This window comes from Hyaena hyaena, unplaced genomic scaffold (genome assembly GCF_003009895.1).
Source record: "Hyaena hyaena isolate Hyena2069 unplaced genomic scaffold, ASM300989v1 scaffold_116, whole genome shotgun sequence".
Classification (NCBI taxonomy): Eukaryota; Metazoa; Chordata; class Mammalia; order Carnivora; family Hyaenidae; genus Hyaena; species Hyaena hyaena.
The window spans coordinates 3002875-3020569 of record NW_024080748.1 but is presented as its reverse complement, the minus strand read 5'-3'; the positions used below and the strand labels follow the sequence as shown (position 1 = coordinate 3020569).

At 39.6% G+C, this 17695-nt stretch overlaps 1 protein-coding gene across 2 annotated transcripts in view; it reads right to left on the bottom strand.

The window, feature by feature from the left end:
* The window catches only part of PRMT3 (protein arginine methyltransferase 3), a 129860-nt gene extending 114362 nt beyond the window's left edge, over positions 1-15498 (bottom strand). Inside the window, exons 1-7 of one of the 2 annotated variants that reach the window (XM_039236752.1) lie at positions 15283-15498; positions 14885-15020; positions 13194-13276; positions 11087-11136; positions 10354-10456; positions 3274-3433; positions 1369-1513 (exon numbers count right to left, since the gene is read on the bottom strand). In XM_039236752.1, the coding sequence (XP_039092683.1) occupies positions 1369-1513; positions 3274-3433; positions 10354-10456; positions 11087-11136; positions 13194-13276; positions 14885-15020; positions 15283-15310 (705 nt within the window). In that variant the 5' untranslated portion in view covers positions 15311-15498. Of the gene's footprint in view, positions 1-1368; positions 1514-3273; positions 3434-10353; positions 10457-10589; positions 11137-13193; positions 13277-14884; positions 15021-15282 lie in introns of those variants that run through there. The other variant, XM_039236753.1, reaches the window with a different exon arrangement.
* Between the last annotated feature and the right edge of the window lie 2197 nt (positions 15499-17695).

The following is a 17695-nucleotide window of genomic DNA, read 5'->3' as shown; positions in this document are numbered from 1 at the left end:
AAGGACTTATCAATATATGATCAGCTGTGAAGATCCTCTAGTTACGGATATACTGCTACAAATGTCCAAGACAGACAAACTAAATTTCCCTGATGACTGCACCTAAGACACTTTTGTATACTACCAACCTGGAGTCTCAGTAACCTTATCGGTCAGAAAAACTCAATGCAATTTCCATACCAAAGCCATTAAAAGGTTCATGGCATTTAAATTGATGGGGGCGATTTAAAATGACAAAGATGGGCTAAAGTGAACTTAAAAAGAAAAATTCTAGATGCAATAAAATTAATTTTAACATAGAAAACAGAGCAAATCAATTTCTTTCAAACAAACTCACTCTGGACTTAAAATAATTCATCATTGATAAGATAACTATTATTTGTAATGCTATGCCATTACTCAAGTGGCAACAGAAAGTACAACCAACTGTGACATGTCACTGGGAAAGAAATGACATGACACTGCTTTAAAAGACCCAAGTAATTATTATTACTATTAATCAGCAGACCTCCCCTCTGTGATCTTGCAAATCTGACTCCACAAAATACATACATGTTATTAAATATTCCTGGTTATTTTAAATGCATATGTGTCAGGGAACATGGTCTTTGGGCTTCCATAAAACAAAACATTCTTGTAAGGAAGGATTTAGGAATGAATTTTTTGCTGGTTGGTTTTAAGAAAAAGTAGTGGCCTCCAAAAAATGCACAGAAATAAACTTCTAACATTTTCAATCAATTTTTTACATTCCAACATTTGTTTAACTATAGATATTTTTTACATCTTACCATTTTACAATCTATAATACATGATAAAATATATAATTACCAAGTATAGCCAGAAATCTACTTATATTTTATATGGATGTTATCGTTATAAAAATCAAAACCAACCAAATTTAAAAACTTGATTTGACCAACTTAGGAAATTGATTTCAAATGTAAAAAAGTTACGCCGTGACAATTGTGAGAATTATTTATAAACTTTGTACCAAAGAATTATTTTCTCAAACTGAGGTCAATACTGCTATATCACACTGAAATTAATTGTTCCTATTTAACAGTTGCTCCTAAGAAGACGAAAATCAGCAGCAGTTGTTTTTTCCAATGTTCTATTTCAAGCAAAAGATTTACTAATAGAGTAAATAATGATATAATACTAATCTTCAATAGAATTTATAGTGACTGTGATGCTCCTGTAGCCTTTTCAACCCAAGATGTCCTATTAAGCACCAAAGAGATTTAAAAAGCAGTTCTAAAAAAAACAAAACAAAAAACGACTAGTTCTCTTACAGCATATATATTAAGAACCTGTTTTATTCTATTTTTCCTTTAGGATGGACTTGGTACATTTGTGCTGTTTTCTAACCTTTAGCATTTCTTCATGTATCCCATAATGCCCGTATGAGCTGAAATAAACACCATCCTCATCTTCCTGGAGGTCTGCAATGGCAGTAGTAGATGACGAGCAGGTTCTGACATCTGCGTTCATCACAAAATCCTGAGCAAATTGCCTGTAATCAATTTGAAATAGACCCTTGAGACAGGTTTATTGGACCGTGAAAAAAGGAAAGGCTAGAGGTTGAGGGAGAGGAATGGGGAGGGAGTGGGGTATGTGGTGTGATGAGCTTTCTAACTCACAATCTATCTTAAGCAAGTGAGAGCTCCCCCTGCTGGACCTTAAGCAATGGTGTATGCAAAATGGGTTGTAAACATTCCTTCCGCAAACCTCAGAAACACTGCCAACTGCAGCTTAGAGCTCTTTGTATCTTTCAACTTAACAAAAGCACATTGTCTTTATTAAACTTTACTATTTCTATGGTTCTAAAATCTTATTTTTAGCAGCTGAATCAATGTGGTTTATTTCAACACTATGAATATTCTTTAAAACCATATTATGTCATGGAAAGGTTATATGAGCAAAAAGTTGACCCAAATTGAGAATTATGTACACACACCATCACCATGCACTCCAGCTCTAAAACTCCGTTCTCTCTCTGAACACAACACATTAAGAATCGATAATGGGGCACCCGGGTAGCCCAGTTGGTTGAGCATCTGATTCTTGATTTCTGCTCAGGTTATAATCTGATGGTTCCCGAGTCTGAGCCCCCACATCGAGCTCTCTGCACTGACAGCACGAAGCTTGCTTTAAATTCTCTGTCTCCCTCTCTCTCTGCCCTTCCCCTGCTCACGGGAGTGCGTATGCACGCACTCTCTCTCTCTTTCAAATATAAACATAAAAAAAATAATTTATAATGTATACAATGGGGGAGAAATGCAGAGGCAGATAGGAGAGTTGTTGTTGTTACTAGATTATCCAGCATGAAATCTCAAAAACAGGAAAAGAGAACCACAATCAGTCGTACTATCCTCCCTGTTGAACATCCTGGCAAACCATCAAATGGGTACTGAGGGAATGGCAACCAACTTACAAATACAATATCTAACACTAGGAAGAAATGCAGAATCTCAGGCCCTGTTTCAGACCTCTGAACCAGAATCCACAGTTTAAACAATTCCGCGGTGATTCATTATGCACATTAAATTCTGAGAAGTACTGCTAACAGAAAGTTAATTTACTCACTGAAGAAAATCATTCCATGTATCTGGTTTTCTTTCTTTTTTAAATTTTAAAATTTTTTTTTAATGTTTGTTTATTTTTGAGAGAGACAGAGCATAAGTAGGGGAGAGGTAGACAGACAGGGACACACAGAATCCAAAGCAGGCTCCAGGCTCTGAGCTATCAGCACAGAGTCTGATGCGGGGCTCAAACTCACAAACCGTGAGATCATGACTTGAGCCAACCCAGGAGCCCAGTGGTTTTCTAACTAAATACTACATAATTATATTTTGATTCTTCAAAAACAAAAATTTCAAACTGTATTTTCCCCAAGCTTCAAAAATATTAATCACTTCCCTGTGAAAGCCTAGGAGAGAAAAAGTAAAATGGAGAAACCTATTAGATACAGAGTAATTCAAAGAACAAAAGTACTCAAGAGAATAACACTCCCAGAAAAATTACCATTAGTACAAAAGTAATTATAAAGAAGTATGTGAGAACAGGTAAAAACCACAGAATTTTACACTGATCAACTATAACATATAAAAATGTTGCATATCATTAATTAAAATTAATTTAAAATAAATTTAAAGTTAGATACCTACATTGTGCTTTCCAATACGCAAAATGTTTTACCATATTCCACTTTATTAGAAGTTGAATTACTTTCGGGATCTAAATAACAAATTTTCTGTAAGACTGATAAATTACTTCATTCTTTGCAGATCCTCACGTGCTCTAGCTAGTGCAGCTTCAGCAGACAGTGCTCTGGCTTCCATATGTTTCAATTTTTCAACCACAGATGTATTTTCACTGAGTCCATTGGGGTACGAGAATGGGACTGACACAGGTTCATAAAGATCTTCCACATCTAAAGAAATGAGTGGACGTTATCATTAAGCCATCTTCTAACAACGAAGCAAATACAAACATGTTAGCAATAAATATATTCTGAGTGCCTATTAAGCAGCCAGATGAGAAAAACTTGTGAAAGTACTCCTAACTAAATATTTAATATCCAAACTGTTTCCATTTAAATGTAAAGAACATGCTGTTACAGTTTTTCATTAGGTAGTTAAGTTAACCACACACAAAAGTGTTAACTATACTGAACCAAACCCAAGAAGAAACAAAAAGGTGGAAGGAAAAAGCCCTAATATGTACTTATCACCAGATTTCTTTCAAGTACACACATTACATTTCGTTTCATCCTCAAAACAAACCTAAGATATAAATATCTCTATTTTAGAGCATGGGAAAAACAAATTACAGAGTAATTAAGTGACTAGCTCAAAGTCATTTGAATGTTTAATTTAAAAACTATGATTCAAACACATGCCTGCCCTCCTAGCTCATGTTCTTGCCACTACACATGGTTCTTTCTCAGACTCTGAGTCTTTATCTATAAAATAACAGGTATTAGATTCACACATTCATTAAGGACAGTGTGTACATAAAGAGTTCTATATACTCAGTTAAGTTTTTCATCCTAAGGGGTAGTGTAATCTATATACTGAGGGATTGCTGATATTATTGAATATCCTGATTCCTAATATTATTAAAAATTCTTGGTTTAAATTTAATTTCACTATGTATAATCATTAACTTCCACTGTAGAACTAATAACTCCACAAAAAGAGATTAATACACAAAGCTAGTGAGAGTTATAAAAGCCCAGGGTCTATTTTCCAGTCCAATTAAATTTCAGATCAATGTAAAGTAATAAAAGCAATGAAGATACTTTTTCTCTTCAGTACAGCACTGGGTGAAACATGGTTTTTTTTTTTTTTTTTTTTTACTTATCACCAGTTGTTAGTTGTGACACTTCTTTAGAGTTGGGACAAAATAACTAAGCTTAACAAATACATGAGAGGGGTGCCTGGGTGGCTCAGTGAGTTAAGCATCCGACTCTTGATTTCAGCTCAGGTTATGATCTCATAGTTGTAAGACTGAACCCTGCATTGGGCTCCATGCTAAGCGTGGAGCCTGACTGGATTCTCTGTCTCTCTCTCTCTCTCAAAAAATAAAGATTAAAAAAAAGAAGAAACAAGTACATGAGAATATTATAACTTAGAGACTAGAGCCTAAGTGGAACTTCTTATAAAAGCAGTCCAGCAGTACACCACTAAACTCCTATCAGTCTGGCAGAAAAAAAACCACTATAGATTCATTCACTATTTAATTCATCAAAAATTAATGAGAGCAACAAAATATGTCCAAACTATTTAGGGACAGCACCATATTTTCTACTTCATACTACAACTCTGTATATTTCGTTTTCAAATTTCTTCAAGTGGCACCTGGGTGGCTCAGTGGGTTAAGCGCCCAACTTTGGCTCAGGTCATTTCACAGTTCGTGGGTTTGAGCCCCACACTGGGCTCTGTGCTGACAGCTCAGAGCCTCGAGCCTGCTTTGGATTCTGGGTCTCCGTCTCTCTCTCTGCCCCTCCCCCACTGTATTCTCTGTGCGCTTGTCTCTTTCTCAAAAATAAACATTAAAAAAACAAAAAAAACCTTTTTTCAAACTGTTTGCGAGCCAACTTGTTAGTGTAAGTTACAGATTAGAACTGATTAAAAGAATTGATTTCTTGGTTTTGTTGTTTCTCTATTTTGCTTTTTGCTGCAATAAAAGACAAAGTAAAAACTTTCAACACTAATAATATGTAGATAACCATATACTAAAGGTTAAATGTTGAAAAGGAGGACAGACTCAGTAAACGTTAAGATCCATAACTACAATTTATCAAAACAGTCTAATTCAAAGTCTTAAACCATATTCGGGAAGATGAATTTCCACATCTACATTCTGTCTTAGGAGGTTCAAATCACCTGGATACTTCATTTTGGCAGCTGAGAACTACCACAAAGGATGGTCAATTTATCAAGAAGATGTAACAATTATAAATGAGTATAAACCTCAAAAAAGCAAAAGCTGACAGAATTAAAAGGCAAAAACAGACAATTCTTCAATCACAGAAATGTAAATACACCTTCTCTCAACAACTGATGAATTAGAAAAATCCAAAAACATATAAAAGACCAGAACTAAAATATTCAGTACCTTGAACTAATTATTTTTAGAATATTGCACCCAAGAACTCTATCACACTTCCGTGGAGTATTGATCACTAATTTTGTAGTCTGTCCATCAACCTAGGTTTTTCTGATGTTTTTTTAATTTTTTTTAATGTTTTATTTATTTCTAGGAGAGAGAGAGAGACAGCGTGAGCAGGGGAGGGTCAGAGAGAGACGGAGTCACAGACTCTGAAACAGGCTCCAGGCTCTGAGCTGTCAGTCAGCACAGAGCCCAATGCGGGGCTCGAACCCACGACCCGCAAGATCATGACCCAAGCGAAAGTCGGACACTTAACTGACTAAGCCACCCAGGCGCTCCCTGATGTTTTTTCATTACTGGAATAAAGTTATACAGTTTTGGCAAGAACAGAAAAATGTGTTCTGAGTGCATTTTACCAAGGGGTTTCTTGGTGTCAATATTAACTTATTAATGATGATGTTAACCTTGATCACTTGGTTGTGGTAGTGTCTACTGGAAAAGTTAACATCTCCTTCGTACTTAAATTTCTTGATGGAGATACTCTCAACCTGTTTCACCTTAAATTTCTGCCCACTAATCTCAGCATCCACTGGTGATCTTTTCTGCCAGTTATTACTGTGGTGTTTGCCTAATGGTGATTTTCTATTTCTCTCTTCCCTTCTACATTAATGAAAGTTTTACTCTAAGATCAAGCTTTCCTTCTCCATTTGTTTATTTGGTTGCCTAAATCATTATGGATTCATGGATATTTTCTATCCTATGGATTAAAACCCAATAGTATCACTTCCTGTGTTGCTCAAACTCCTCCTGCTTTGGCCATGAGGATTCCTTCATTCTTGGAGTTGGCTCCTATATTCTTTTGGCAAGTCCCCTCCTCCCCAACCTTTTCTTTTCAAGTATGTCCTTAATTTGTGGCACAAGCTCTTCCAGACTCACCTCGTATCATCCTGCCCCATCCAAGGAATCACTTCTCAAAAAAGCCTTCGTTCCTTTTCTGGATAATGTTGTTAAAATCTCAGCAATAAGTGTGCTCATTGCTATCGGGGTTTTTCTAGGCTCTTTCAACAGAGCTACGAAATATATGTGTCTATACTAACCTGCACATGTACACATATCTGTATTCTGAACAGATATTAAAAACTGTAGAATTTATACTTATACCGATACTTCTGATATACCTAATCACCACAGGACTCATTTTAACCTTCCCTATTTCCTTCTTTGAACCTCCTTTTCTAACAATGAGAAACCTAGCTCTTATTATCCATAACATATTTACTTACTTGTCCATGCTGCTACATACAGAAAGTAGTGCCAGAATTGCTAATCCATATTCTGCTGGAAACACCTTTACTTACTAGATTGCAGCATTTATGTACTTCTTTTTACCTACAGCCTCGGCACAATATCCAGTCAAGGTTTCAGTTACTCACAAAGTTCTTTCCTTCCCTACCCACTTCTCTACTGCATTATTCCTCTGTAATATAGTTAAGTTCATTTGTTAGTGTTTGTGTTCCATTTGTGCCTTCACACACACACATCCCGGATGCTTTGTTGTTTTTTTTTTTATTACACAAAGGCTATGAGAAATACTACCACAGTTCTAAGAGTCAGAGCTAAACAGAGGTACCCTCAGAGAAGTGTCACTCCCTCATTATCCGTGTAACTTCAACCCCATTGTGTATTTCTTCCCATCCCTGTCCCACTAAACTCCATAAGTAACTACTCTCTTTAGTTTCTAGTTTATCCTTCCTGTATTAATTTTGACAAATGAGCAGACACATGCATTTTCTCAAATCCCTTTCTTACATGAACAGAGTATCATACCATAGGTACTCCTCTGAGCTTTGTCACTCTACCAGGTCAGAGGTCTCCATGATTTTTAATAGATGTATACTACTCCACAGCATGGACACAACAAAGCTTACTCTATTAATCTCCTGTGTATGGGCATTTGGGTTGTTGTCAATATTTGGAAACTATAATGTTATACTGAATTATCTTGTGTCTATATTTTTTCAAGTTGGAGACCTTGAGGCAGATTATTATCAGATAAACTGTTGTATTAAAAAGTAAGTGCATATAGAGTTTGGTGAGGTTGTCGACAAATGTGCATTCTACTAGCAATATATGACAGTGCTTGCATCTCCACAACCCTGGCAACAGAACATGCTGTCATACTTTAAAAATATTTACCTGTCTGATAGGTAAGAAATGGTACCTCACTGTTGGGCAATTTTTGAACCTTTTTGAGTGAACTATCTACTCATGTTCCATCAAGTGTTTGATCCTTTGTCCCTCAATGTTTACAATTTCTTTATGTAAAAGAGTATTAACCCTTTGTGGAATGTTGTGGAATGTTTCAAATATTACACAGCACTTAAAACAAGAACTCATTTTATTTACTCATATTTCATTAGTTTTTCCCTCATGTCCCCTTTCTGTTCCAAGATCCTATCCAGGACACTTTAATCTATTCAATTGTCATGTCTCCTTAAGCCTCTCATTGGCAATAACAGTCTCTCAGACGTTCCTTGTTTTTGACAACCTTAACAGTTTTGAGGGGTACTGGTCAGGAAGTTTGTACGATGACCCTTACTTTGAGTGTCTGATGGTTTTCCATGGTGAGACTGAAGTTAACAGTTTTGGGAGGAAGGCTAGAGGGAAAGTACCATTCTCACGACATCATATAAAGAGCTCACACCATCAACATGGTGGATCACTGATGTAAGATTACCTGGCTGTGGTAGTGTTTGCCAGGTTTCTCCCTTGTAAAGTTACCTACCCCCCCATACCTTCATTGCTTATTTCCTTAATCATCTTTATTAATTTAGCATCTTATACATCCTCAAAGCCTAACACTTAACAGATGCTCAATAAATATTTACTGAAAGGCAGTGGAGGTACAATGGTCAGTAATCAAGCTTGGAGCCCGGGGAGTGACAACCTTCTCTTCCATCCCTCTCCACCAATGGCTAGCAGCACAGACCGAGAACACAGGCAGTGCACTCAAGGGCATACCTGGTTCAAGTTCTCCTTTTTTAACTAGGTCTCTTTAAGTGTTCCAGATTGCAGTCATGACTTCATCCAAACTCCTTTAGGCCGAATTTATTTACTAATAACATTAATTCTCCTTTATTAAGCATTTGCCCTCTGACAGATACTGTGCTAATACGCATTATCTTTGCAACAATTTTATATGGTAGGTATCATTATCACCTTTTTACAAATTAAGGCTGAAAGAAATTATGTACAATTGGAGAGTTAGATTCAATACTGATCTAAACCCACAGTGACCAGTAAACAACACTCAATATTTGTTGGTCTGAATAATCTCTTCCTCTTCTGAACTATACTACCTTTTCTACTTCTCATGAAACTTCCCACATTTGACCTTATAATATTTGATCTATATTACAATAAATGCCAGACATTTAAAAACAAAACACTTTCACTATTATAAGATTGTGGGCTCCCAATGGGAAGGATTCACTTATTCATGTTTTTAAAGCATTTAACATACTACTTTCATCCTGTGAGAGATCCATGAATGATTTTGAGTTTAGGAAGTCATGAGGAGCACTTAGTGGGCACTTTGTCATTTATCAAAGACATCACTTTGGCCACTCTGGGGAGAAAGGAGATTAAAGAGAATTTGTAAAAACAGGAAGGAATCAATCTGGGACTCACCAAATTTTAGAGCTAGAAAGAATATTAGAAATCTGGCCTGGGTTCTTCATTTTTGGATGACGACTGAATAACAGAAAGCTCTCTCCAGGGTCACATAGTTCCTGACTCCTACATTAAGGTCCTCACTGCCAAACTGCACCACCACACAACCTAACGGTGGTACTACTCAAGGAAATGAGTAGTTGCCCACAGTTCTCACTAATCAGAGAACTGCTCAATTACACATTGTCAAACTACTATATGTGAAGGTATATGTCTGTTTAAAATGGACTTACTGGTCTGAAAAGAGCAAACCCTCTACCTTACCTTACTGACACAAGAAACAAAGAAGAAAATACAAATAAGGGGAAATAACAGAAATCATTAACCCTGGTTAAGTAAGAACATTAAAGTATCTGTAAGAAGCCGACAGACTTTTCATAAGATCCATGTTCAATAAGGAATGGCCCAAGCACAGAGCAAGTAACTAAGTAAGAAAGCTCCAGTCAGGAGATGAGAGTGGCTCTGCCCCGAGGAAGGCCGCAGAGGTTGTGTATGTAGGTAAGCTCATGGAAATTGGAGCGGCATCTGTTCTGCCTCCAAACAAAATCTCAGGAAACTGGATATCTTACGAAAAGTCAATTATCAGACTTAAATATGTCAGACAAAAGCAGCAGATATTATTAAATCTACTTTAAAATTATTTTGAATCAGTAGATTTTAAAATTATGGTTAATTTAAAATAAAGTATAATTCATTTTAGTGAACTAAATTAAAATTTTAGTCAATGGCAGCAGACTAAAAAGTAGCCTACAACTAAAAATTATTCTCTCAAGTCCCCCTATGTTTCAGAGCATCGTGTATACAATATTTAAACAAGCTCGTATTTCTAAATTACTCTCTGGTAATGATCAGTGTGACTGGCAGTTCTTAAATTTAACCTTCCCACTGAAACCAACTAGTCTTTAGAGAATTAAGGAGGTGATATATTTTCCTAGAACACTTTTAACCACCATTTTGCTATTACAAATGACCCTACGTTAAATAGATACTGTGAGTTCATCTTACCAAATTGAAGTAATAGGTCATCTTCTAATACTGGCTTCAAATACTCTTCCTTCTCCCAAGGCACTGGATTGTATATGGAATTCATATACTCAACTGTAGGATTCTGGATGTAAAATTAATTGCATGTTTTTTCACTGTATATAATCACAAAAGCCCCCTAGTAAAAACTAGGAAAATTAAATTAAAAAAGGAACCATGTCTACGTTACATAAAACCTCTAAGGAGTCTCTGTTCACCTGTCATTTCATTAACTTGACTGGATGACTGCTTACATTAATATGCAACATGGCTTCAATATTGGATTCAATATTGTTTGGATTTGGAGGAAGTGGCAACATAAACATTCATTTGAATAGAAAAAAGGACAAAGTATTTGAAAAATAGAAAAGACAATCACAATACTTGAAATCACACTACAAATTCTTTCTGATTTTAGAGAAATACTGTGTATCAATATTTCCCATTATTGGACACTGTATTACTTTTTCACGTAACATCGATTCACCTCCTAGAAATAGTTAAAAATGACACCTTATGAAGCATGGTGTATATTCATTTACTTGGTGCTCCATGTTATACTAGTTCCTAATGTCCATGATTCCCCCAATATGATGCTAAAATCTAAACCAGTTCTTCATTTAGCAGTTCTTTGTATTTTTCTAAAATCAGTGCATCATTGGTCCCCATGGTATTTCTTCAGTCTCCAAAATTATAAATTAAGCTACCAACTTACCTTAAGTCTAATAAAATTTATTAGTTTAATGTATCCATAAAATTCCAGTCCTAAAAAGAAAAAAAAAATAATTCACCTATTTTAATGTAAGAGTTTTGCTAAACTGACCTGTTCTATAGGGGTTAGATAATAAAATATTTCAGTCCTCTAAAATACAACTTACAATGTTTTGAATTTCTTAAGATCTAGAAATAGTAACTTTAATACTTCTGAATATTTAAGAATCAGTCACACAGATGACATTTTTAATGCTGTTCTTGCATTTCTAAAAAGTAGGAAATTAGTTTTTAGAATTCAAATCCTCATTTGTAAGAACAACACAAATCAGAAAAATTTGGTTGTAGATTTTAACAAGTATTTGACAGCTGATAATAGAGCCAGAAGTTTTAAAGCCTCTATTTTTAGGTGCCTACCAAATTATAATTTTGTAAAGATATGGAGTATACAGGGGCGCCTGGGTAGCTCAGTCGGTTAAGTCTCCAACTTCGGCTCAGGTCATGATCTCACAATTGATGGGTTTGAGCCCCGCGTTGGGCTCTGTGCTGACAGCTAGCTCAGAGCCTGGAGGCTCCTTCAAGATATAGAGTATACAAAGTGAAATAGCTTTTACGTTAAGTTAAATGATGTAAGTTAAAAAACAATGAGGCTTGTTCTCTGGTTCTCTTCTTTCCAGAAATGAAGCAGGATTTGAAAAAAGGAAAAGCAATAGAATATCCAACCAACTGGGTATTATTTGTCATGAATAATGTTGTTATGAGAAATATAACAGCGTTTAAAAGGTTTTATATGGAAAATGGCATTCAAAAACCTTATTAAATGAAAAAAAATTACAAAATTAATTTTAAAAATTTATTTATTTTTGAGAGAGAAAGCAAGCACACAAACAGGAGAGGAGCAGAGAGAGAGAGGGAGACACAGAATCTAAAGAAGGTTCCAAGGTCTGAGCTCTCAGTTTGGGGCTCAAGCTCATGAACTTGAGGTGAAGTCAGACGCTTAACCAAATGAGCCACCCAGGCATACCTCAAAATTATATTTAAAGTATGATTCCAATTCAGTTTAAAAATGCACTAAAGGCATGCCCTGATGGCACAGAGCCTGCTTGGGATTCTCTCTACCTCACTCTCTGTCCCTCCCCTACTCGTGGCACACGCTCTCTTACTCTCTCAGATAAATAAACATTATAAAATGGCACATAAAAAAATGAATAAGTCATTTATGTCTTACAAAAGCAGGTGCAGTTGAATTTATGATTTATAAACGTATCACGTTTAATGTCTTTTCTAGTTGATAGTAAATACAAGGACTAAAAAAACAATTCTGTATTTAATTTTAGTGGAATAGTGTAGCTCTTCTGCATCCATTTAAAGAAGTAGACTTTAATTATAAGGGAAGTATGTGACGGGGTGCCTGGATGGCTCAGTCGGTTAAGCATCTGACTTGGGCTCAGGTCATGATCTTCTAGTTTGTGGGTTCAAGCCCCGCGTTGAGCTCTGTGCTGATAGCTCAGAGCCTGGAGCCTGTTTCAGATTCTGTGTCTCCTTCTCTCTCTGCCCCTCCCCCTGCTCATGCTTATGCTCATGCTCTGTCTCTCTCAAAAATAAACAAAAATTAACAACAAAAAAAGGAAGTATGTGTAAATGCAAATTTCAAAAGAATCATCATCCAAATATTTCGCTCACCACCTTAACCTAATCACTTCTTTTTCTATACTCTTACCAAACTCAACTTTGTATGCCCTGAAGCTCATGTTATGCTTTGACCTGGTAAACTGTCCTTTTTCATAATGACTACCTCTTTTTCCACATTCCACCTCTGTCCTTGCTCTCCCTAATTCTAATAAAATAAAAATGCAATCACATGCCAATGTTGTTTTTTCCTTTTTGGTTGTGAAGTCAATATAACCTTAAATACAGTGAATCTCATCTAGAAGAATGACTTATAATTAGTCCTTTTTCAAAGGCCACTTTCAAAAAAAACTTCATTAGACAGGCTGCTCCTATATTTTTCACTATATTGAACTTGCAGAGGAAAGGAAAGTTCTGGAAGAATACAGAGTTTGAACATAAATTTCACAACAAAAATTGTCTTTATTCTAAACCATACTCACCATGTTTATGGACCATGTTATCAATATTAAATTGATGCTCAGACTTACAATGTGAAAATGTTTCTTCAGCAGATGTAAATAACCTGAAAAATCAAATAATAGCTATATGAAATAGTCACCTCAAAAGTCTAAATATGGATTTCATGTTAAATATACACTAACCCCTTCTGCTGGTTTCTAGTTTTACATACAACTAAGAAGAAACAAACATACCTGTACATGAGAGGAACCCAGCACTACTACAGGGAATTAGTACTTCTGAGTCCCATTTTATACCCCGAACAACTTTTTAAACGTCAAAGTTAATTTATTTGCCAAATAATGGCACTGAGATTATCAAAAGGCTTTTAAGGAAGAGAACTCCCTTTGATAGAGTCTATTTCCCTCAAGTCATGAAAATTCCCTACAGAAGATTCTTTTCTCCTCTCCGTCAGTGCTGCTTCCAGAGGCTTTGAACTACAACACCTCAGACTGCTTTTAGAAACAAAGCGTAAAATGTAATTTTTACAGCTGGCGTATTCCCAAAGCGCCATATTTCAGAGGTAATCTTGTAGTGTTCTGAAAGTACTGGTGTTACGGACATCGTGAGGATCAGACCTCTTTATTCTGTGACCTGCAAAACCCAAGCACACCTGAGACAGGAATATACAGCAGAAAAGCTGCATTCATCTGAGTGCCTGGCACAAATGCAGCAGTTAGTTTTCAACAAATGTTTACCTTGCTGTGCTTGTACAGCCCATCACAGAGAAGTACAACCCTGATGCTCAATTCAAATTATTTTATGACAACTAAAGTATATGTAAACATTCTGTACCTATGCAAATGAGGCTACATGTGAGACCAATGATGAATCAAGAGGAGCTAATACACCACCAACTGGCACCATGCCCAGATTTATGGGAAACTGGCAAACGTTTATTAAAGTAACGCTGGCCAGTGCCAAGCAGGTCTCTTTCTTACCCACTTGCCCAGAAAGTCAGCCAAAGTCAAAGCTTACTGAGATGAACAGGCAGAATTTTAAGTGCAAAGAATAGGGATTTGGATATGAGACAAACAACAGCATTGTGACCTCGAACAAGTTGATACTGTAGTGTCTTTTTCACTAAGTGAAAAATGCATCAATTCCTTTCTCTTCGATAGGTGGGGAGCCCCTTCCTAAGAAACATGATTCTTCAGATGGTTCAAAATGGAAATAATGCTGTCACTTGAGAAGTTCTCTACTTATTAATGAATTATAGAGTGGTAAAGCTGGAAGGGTCCCGAGGGGTTATCCAGTTTAGTGACTCCCAGACATGTTACTCTTTAGAATAACCTTAGAAAATGTCTTTATAAAAATAGGAAATTCCTAGACTCCATGACTGATTTAGAAGGGGTGTGGTGCAGAGTTCAGTCTCTTTTTTAAGTCTCAGGTGACAAGGCTGCACAACTAGATTTGGGAACCATAGATTCAGTCCCAAACCCTCTCATTTCACACGAGGGGAAACTGAGGCCTGTCGAAGAGAACTAGTATAACCTGGCTTCCAGTTCACGGCTCTCCCTCTATAGCCACTGGGCTTCTGCCTTAACAAAGCATCACTCCACACCACTGGTTCAAGGATTCGAGGGCGGTCCGCTCGGGCTTGACTGCGGACCACACGTACCCACAGGGCCCGGCACCCTGGGGGTGGCGCCTGGCACTGGGCGGGACGAACCTGTCACAGAACAGGCAGGGAGTCTGCTGCTTGTCGTGGGGGAGATCGGCATCGTCCTCATCCTCCCAGGCGGCCTCGTCACCGCTGTCGGACAGCTCTGGCGGGTCGTCCTCGTCCTCCACAGTGCCCCGGCCGCCTAGTACACGCAAACGATTAGCCCTGCCCGAGACGGACGCCGGGGCGAGCCGGGCACACGCGGAGCAGCGGCGGGGGTGCGCGGCCCCCGCCCCGCTCCCCGCGGCCCCGGCCAGCGCATCTCCTTCACCCTCCTGGCCAGGCCCCACCGTCCGGCCCCGCGTCCAGGGGACGCAGCGGGACACGCGGGTGTCTCTCCCGCCCCGCGGCGGCGCGGCCTGCGAGCGGGGCGAGCCGGGTGCTAAGGGGCCGGGGATACCCACCCGCTGCGCCCGGCGCTAACGAGCACATGGCGGTATTTCCCCGGAACCCCGCGCGCCTGGGGGCGGGGACCGGGCTGCGCAGCGCGCGCGCAGCCGCTTCCGAGCTCTCCGGGCCCGGAATCCCGGGGACGAGCGCCAGCGCGCGGCAGGGCCCAGAGTTGGGAAGGCTCAGGGGTCGCCTAGAAACGCGGGAGCGCGCGCGTGGGTTTGGGAGCGCTTCCGGCCCCGAGGCCGCGGTTGTCGGTCACGTGAGGCGGGTGGGCGGGGCGAAAGCCCAGGCTCGGCCTCCTCCAGCCGCCGGGTTGACGTAGCGCGTGCAGAGTAAGCGCTGAAGCGGGGAGGGAACGTCGCAGGCGTTGACGTGACTTTTGTCTCCTCCTCGCGCTGCGGCAGGTCTTAGCGGGAGGTTCTCACTCGCGCCCCCGAGCCCAGAGGCGGAGAGACGCCGCAGCGGCTTTGCAGTGGGCACCGCGCCCTCTGTGCGTCGCTTATTTTAGGAATGAGCTGTTAGTGGAGGAGCGGCCCGCTTGGGGCGCCGTCTGGTGGCGGAGGAGGCAAAGCGCAGGCAAGAGCCTGGGTCTCCACGCTTCCTGAGCTTCTGATCCCGTTGGGGTGCAGCGGGTGGAGACAGGGAACCGCGGGAGGCCGCGGGAGTGTACTGGAGCCTACATAGGGACCAAAGCCTGGCGCCCCGAGTTAAGGATGTTAGTCTTTAAAGCGCAGTGGTTAAATGAGAGCAGAGACTCCGCAGCTGACCTACTCCGTCTGAATCCTACTTCTGTCACTTTGTTGCTGTGGTCTTGAGCAAGATCAAGACCTCTCACCGCCGCGCCGCCACTTCCTCAATTACAAAACGGGGACAATGGCTGCCCTAGCCCCAGAGCTACTGTAAGGATAAAATGACTTAGTACATGTAAAGTGCTTAGACATAAGTGTTACCTTCGTCCTGAACAATGGGCAGCAGTTGATCCGTTCGATTAACCGACGGAGTGATGCTCTTCCGTACGTTTAGAAAGTAATGTTGTGGCCGCTATGTGGGAGGAACAGAAACGTTCTCCTTCCTCATGCCATTTTCTCCCTTCCGAGCATGTACTCAAACCACAGAATGCTTTGTTAGGAGGAAGTTGACTTGCAGTAATTTCAGTAGGTAATTGTCTCAAGCTTCTAGTCCCAGAGCCTCGCATGTTTATCCCACTAAATGCACTACCTTGCTCTGGGCTCTGCGTAATCCTGTCTGCCTGTCATCATCTCAGCTCATCCCTTCACCCTGGGTCCCACCCCTCCAGCCTCTGATTTAGAGCTAATTAAGCCTTTGCTAAGAATGCTCTACAAATACAAACCACCATCTCTAAAGAAGTTTCCATTGCCATTCCAGCAGCCCCCACTTAGTTTCTTTCTTATACCTACCATTTGCTTTGTTTTGGTGGGGTTTTTTTTTGGGGGGGGGGGGTCATACCCCCAGCATTCTGTATGAGGGTAAAAGCCTTGTCTCTTTGCTTTCATTTCTCTGGCATATAAACACGGCCTAACGCCTACTAGGTACTCAGTAAATTTGCTGAATGAATGATGCCCTGTATTGCTAAACCCTTCTGAATGTATTCCTCTCCTAGAGGACAGAATCGATCAAATATTAAGTTTCCCACAGGCCGCAGTATATCCTCATAGGGTCCCCTCATTTCATGCCTCCCTTCTTGGAGCCCACGCTTGTTGTCACCCAAAGCACAGGCTCTCCAGAGTCCAGCCCCAAAGGAACCCTGCCTCGCAGGAGGAAGAGGCTCTCTCCCCACATCCTAAGACCCTACCGCATCCTAACATCTGTCTCTTTCTTCGATGATTGAGAATGGGAATGTCCAATCCGTTCTACAGATACACACTCCCCATTAAAGGGGATGGCCTTTATCCTGGTGTTCACTGAAGCTTGGAATGTCCCTGGCATCCCCTAGACCCTGTAAAAATGGAATCACTGTTTCCCTCAGCACAGAAGTTAAGACAGGTTTCATCACTATCCTTTGTTCCTAGATGGAAATTAACAGTGTGTACTCCTCTTGACTTGAACCCTTCCTTCTGCATCTTTCCTTCCTTTTCCATAGTTTTTAAAGTGTGACACCTTGACATACACTTCTACTAGCTATATGAGCATTTTATGGTTAATTACTACAGGGATCCTAGACCCTATAAAAGAAACCACATACTTCAATTTTATTCATCCATAGCATGTACTAATCCAGTCACAATTAATGGAACTTGTTGGAAACATACAGATACTGGAGGCTTTTACAGAGTGGTTAAAAATACAAGCTATGAGGTCAGGCAGACTTCGGTTAGAATCCTGGCTCTGCCATTTCCTAACTTTGGGTCTTCAGCTTAGGACGCTTGGGCAAGACACTTAACCACAGGGAGGCTCAGTTTCTCC